This window comes from Homarus americanus, unplaced genomic scaffold, assembly GCF_018991925.1.
Source record: "Homarus americanus isolate GMGI-L3 unplaced genomic scaffold, GMGI_Hamer_2.0 scaffold11628, whole genome shotgun sequence".
In the NCBI taxonomy this organism is placed as follows: Eukaryota; Metazoa; Arthropoda; class Malacostraca; order Decapoda; family Nephropidae; genus Homarus; species Homarus americanus.
Window position 1 is genome coordinate 1,078,387 of NW_024754732.1, and position 5,085 is coordinate 1,083,471.

The following is a 5,085-nucleotide window of genomic DNA, read 5'->3' on the forward strand; positions in this document are numbered from 1 at the left end:
TTTGGCCCGTGTGATTCAGCTGTAAGATATCAAGAAAGGAATTTGTGTTTTGTAGAAGTGTGTAGGGAAGGAGACTTTCTTGTGATAATGACTCTAATGTAGGTATGGTATAAGGTTGTAACTTAGTCGGTATAGAGTCTGTATATGGGTTAGGGCAGGGTTGTGACGTATAGAAATGAGGAGGGGGGGTGTAGTAAGGGTCGGGTGGGTTACAGAGTACTGAGGTTGAGCTGTAACGGTGAAAGGTGTATTGTTACATGTATTAGTGTTGGAGTGTTGTTACAGTGGTTATGTAGTGTTAGAGAGCGTTGCTACAGAGGTTATGTATCGCGGTTACAAGATGCTGAAATAATTATGGAGACGACTGGTAATTCACGTACAGGGTATATCAACTGTGTAAATGTTGTCGTGATGGGTGTAATCGAGCTGGTGTAGAGAGTGTTGGGCAGGAGTGTAAAAGAACTGGCGTATTGAGTGTTGGCCCCCACCAGTGTGAACTCCCTGGTGCCCAAAAATACCCTGGGTATTGGTGCCACTGTGCTCCCCACCTACCCATGCATGGGTCATCGTAGCCAACTCCAGCGCTCACGTTACATTAACTTAACCTGATTAACCGCTCTCTCGTAGTTACCCGTTAACGTCCAGCACTAAAATATAGGCAAGAGATCGTGATTTAGGTGTTGAGATGAAATTAGATGTAGTGGCGTATAGTAATTCAAACTCTGGTGTGGTCGCCTGGTGAGTAGTGGCAGCCCGGTCTGGTGCGCCTGCGCTGGTCTGTTCTGGCTGGGCGGCGCGCCCCCTGAACCATTTGGTGGCGCGCTGTGTGTGGAGACGTGTAGCTCCCGGCCCGTGACTGAGTGTGACAGTGGCAGACGTCATGACGAGAGCCAACCTCTGATCCCAAAACAGTTTCTTTTCCTCCTCTTCTGTGCCCAGTGTCTGTGTGGTGTGGTGATAGCCAGTACAACCGGCACCATGGTTGAACACAGAGCTAGCTGCTCTCCCCACTGGGGAATGCGTTTGTTAGGTCTGAGTGTATTAGTGCTTACTCTTTGCAGTCCAGTCTCTGCTGAAGGAAACGATACTGACGCGTTTGGAAAATGTCTCGACGGTCTCATTATTCCACTATGGTCACCCCAGGAAAACCTAACTACTGGCGACCGAGTGGCCCGAGCCATTGTCTACTTCGTGGCGATGGTGTGGCTCTTCATCGGTGTGTCCATCATCGCTGATCGTTTCATGGGTTCCATTGAAATGATTACTTCGCAAGAGAAGGAAGTGACAGTGAAAAAGGCAAACGGCGAGACGCAGATCATTGTAGTCCAAGTGTGGAATGAAACTGTGGCCAACCTCACGCTCATGGCCCGGCCCTCTGTCCTGAGATCCTGTTGTCCGTTGTTGAAATGTTCGCCACAAACTTCGAAGCCGGAGATCTCGGTCCTGGAACCATCGTCGGTTCCGCAGCCTTCAACTTGTTTGTCATCATTGGTATCTGCGTATATGTTATCCCTGATGGTGAGGTGAGATACATTAAGCATCTCCGCGTATTCTTTATCACTGCTTTCTTCTCCGTGTTCGCTTATATTTGGCTGTATCTTATCCTGGCTGAAATTTCCTACGGTATCGTGGAGTTCTGGGAAGCCTTCCTGACCTTCCTCTTCTTCCCCATTACTGTTGTTCTTGCCTACATCGCTGATCGTCGTCTTCTCTTCTACAAGTACTTGACAAAGGAATATCGTATGGGCAAGCGCGGTGTTATCATTGAAACTGAAGGCACCGATGTCGAGTTGGGAAAGAAGGAAGAAGGAGGACCCCTGTTTGAAGAAAATGTAGACGAATCTGTCAAGGAGTTTGAGGAACATCGCAAGGAGTACATGGCTGTTATTCGTGAGCTGCCCAAAGCACCTATGCCATGGAAAACCTAGAATCTATGGCCCGCGAGGAAATTATTAACCGTGGCCCCAAGTCTCGTGCCTTCTACCGTATCCAGGCCACCAGGAAGCTGACTGGTGGTGGTAACATCATGAAGAAAGCGAGAGAGGAGGTTAAGGTAGAAAAGGAAGACGACACTGAAAAAAGACAGAGGACACCATCCGTATTTTCTTCGACCCTGGACACTACACCGTGATGGAGAACGTGGGTACTTTTGAAGTGACTGTAGTCCGTGAAGGAGGGGATCTCAACACCACTGTTCTTGTTGACTACAAGACTGAAGACGGCACAGCAAATGCTGGCGGCGATTACATAGGTGCGGAAGGTACTCTGGTCTTCCTGCCAGGTGAAACACAGAAAACCTTCAACCTGGAAGTCATCGACGACGAAGTTTTCGAGGAAGATGAACATTTCTACGTCCGTCTCTCCAACATGCGCCTGGGCTCTCTGATGGTACAGCCGTGACCCATGCTGTCAACGGTGCTGCTGGTCAACCCAACAAGCCTGTCAAGATGGAACTGGCTGCTCCATACGTCGCCACTATTATGATTCTCGACGATGATCACGGTGGTATCTTCAACGTCAGCGAAAAGGACATAGAAATCGTGGAGTCTATTGGAACATACGAACTGAAGGTTGTGCGTTGGTCTGGTGCACGTGGCCGCGTCACTGTGCCTTACAAGACGGAAGACGGTACAGCCAAGGCCGGCAAGGACTACGAAGCAGCTGAAGGCGAACTTGTCTTCGAGAACAACGAGACTGAGTAAGTAGTAGAGTCCATCCCTTTTATCCTTCCACCTCTCATTCTGTAATAGTCCTTCCTCCAAGACGTTTCTGGTAGCAAATGACATTATTTCTAGTATCAGGTGAGCTAGTGAATACACAGGTAAACCAGCTAATCAACGATAAGCTTTACCTGTTTCCCTAAATATTGTTAGTAACGTGAACGAAAACAAGACACACGACAAACTTGACAGAATTTATTGAAAAGTTTTATATTGTGAGCAAGATATGAATTGTCCTTTTGCATTTTGTTATATTGATGACCTGTGTTAACATTGGGACTTATTATCGCATTACTGACCATAAGTTCACTTTCAAAACAACTGTCATATCACACCATGTAATTTTTTTAAACAGGTGAGATACTGGTAGAGCTGTAGTCATTGTTTCTACGAGATAAATTGTGATGCAACAGAGGCAGCCAGATGCATTCTCAGAGCCCTTCTCCCTCATCCTTGCAGTACTCTTGATATTATAACCATTTGTTTAAATATTCAGATAAATTAATATCCCATATAAAAGGTTCATACATCTGATGAGCGCTGTAAAAAGCGATCTATTGTATTGATGATAACTGACTCGAGAATAACAAATTGAGGGAACAAATCTGATGGTTAAAAAAGTTATCACCAGAAAGAGCGCCGGGCCGAGGAGATGAGGAAGTAGCGAGACAGTTATGTAAACATTCCAGCGCTGAGCCTAAAGTACAGTGGAAAGAAAATATAACAGGTTTTCTTTCCACTGGACTTAAGTTCGCTTATTATTTGTACACATTCCAGCGCTGAGCCTAAAGTACAGTGGAAAGAAAATATAACAGGTTTTCTTTCCACTGGACTTAAGTTTGCTTATTTTTTTAGTCTTTAGGCGAGAGTTGAAGATAAGATAATTCCAATTAATAACTCAGGTGGTGTTGTGTACTGAGCAGTAAGTCAGGTGTTGTGTTTGGTTAATAGAAAGTTGGTTTTGTTTCGATTCCTAATACTAAAAAGAAACCTTCATCGTTTTGGATCGAGATAATGTTTTTATTTATTTATTTATTTTAGTATATCTCCAAGTTCTTGTCCCTGAAAAAGATGATTAAGGCCAGGTGTCCAGAAGTCGAGACTCAAACTGTAGTGTGTCCCCCAGGTAGAATTCTTGTACCTCCTCCCAATCATTTTTTTTTATTAGAATTAACAAAAATCATAACAGGTTGAACACTCTCACATGACACAAAGTTCAACTAGAATTTTATATTACTGTACAATATAGGAATTTTTACCTGCATCATTAGTTCAGTATTGGAGGTAGACGTAACACAGGATTACTTACAGATATTACTAATAATATTAAGAAACGGTGTAATGATTATGATGATTACTTAACGAGTTTTTTTTTTTTTTGAGAACTTGTTGGACATCTGAAGGTTAGTTATAGCAGAAGTACACTTGATAAGGAAGATTTGACTCTATACTTCTCTGTTATTTCTCTATATTACGAGTCAGTATTGGTATATAGCTTTCAGATTATGGCTATATTATTCTCCCACTTATCATGTACATTACTAGCCAATGTTACTCTACTTCCCGTCACTCTCTCCACCACTAACACAGGTCGCACTTATTGCCTTCACTCATCACGTGTTCTCCCCATCATTATCCTTTACACTCTCTCCCTCATCACTAGCACCTCTTCCATGTTCATCACCTCGACTTCTGCTTTGTTTCATCACTTCTCATATCTGTCTCATAAACTCTCATATATTTGAGCTCAGTATCAAACGCTACTACTACTATGGCTGCTGAAAGTCTGTCCGTAGTAAACAATACTTTGAGTGGCCGTAATTTATCATGCACGCAAAAACTAAACTCTTGAGTGAAAGAGTGACGCGCCTGGGGGTTGTGTTCTATAGTTCCTCTCTGGGTAGTAGCTGGCATGCTGGCGGCTCTCTGCGGAGACTCACCTTGACCCAGATGCTCTTGAGCTTCACACTTCCTGGGATAAATGGTGTTTTTCGCTCCCTAGGCTAATGGGATCCTAACACCCCCCAGTGATGGTGACCTTCCCCCCCCCCCGGGCTAGCAGAGAGAGAGAGTCTCAGACGGAACACGTGAGAGACAGCGTGGCGGGTTAGTAGTGTGGTGTGGTCGATACTAAGCCTCAGGAGTCAGGGATAGTTGGTACACTTAGGGAACAAAATAACAGTAATCTGCGTTAGTAGTTAAGGTTACCAGTTAATGTTTATTGGTTTAGCATCATCACAATCTTACACGTGGAATAATTTTCTTGAAATATGAAAAAAATGAGGTAAATGAGAGAGAGAGAGAGAGAGAGAGAGAGAGAGAGAGAGAGAGAGAGAGAGAGAGTATCAGGAGGAAGCCCCAGACA

The 5,085-nt window shown here is 44.3% G+C and overlaps 1 protein-coding gene across 1 annotated transcript; it reads left to right on the forward strand.

Moving 5' to 3' along the window:
- The first annotated feature begins 798 nt into the window (after positions 1 to 798).
- On the forward strand, positions 799 to 2,719 carry LOC121856067 (sodium/calcium exchanger 3-like). The gene is given in 5 exon segments (XM_042351359.1): positions 799 to 1,375; positions 1,378 to 1,908; positions 1,911 to 2,072; positions 2,075 to 2,380; positions 2,383 to 2,719. Coding segments are annotated over 5 exon segments (1,716 nt in total). The 5' UTR covers positions 799 to 978; the 3' UTR covers positions 2,703 to 2,719.
- The last annotated feature ends 2,366 nt before the right edge of the window (positions 2,720 to 5,085 follow it).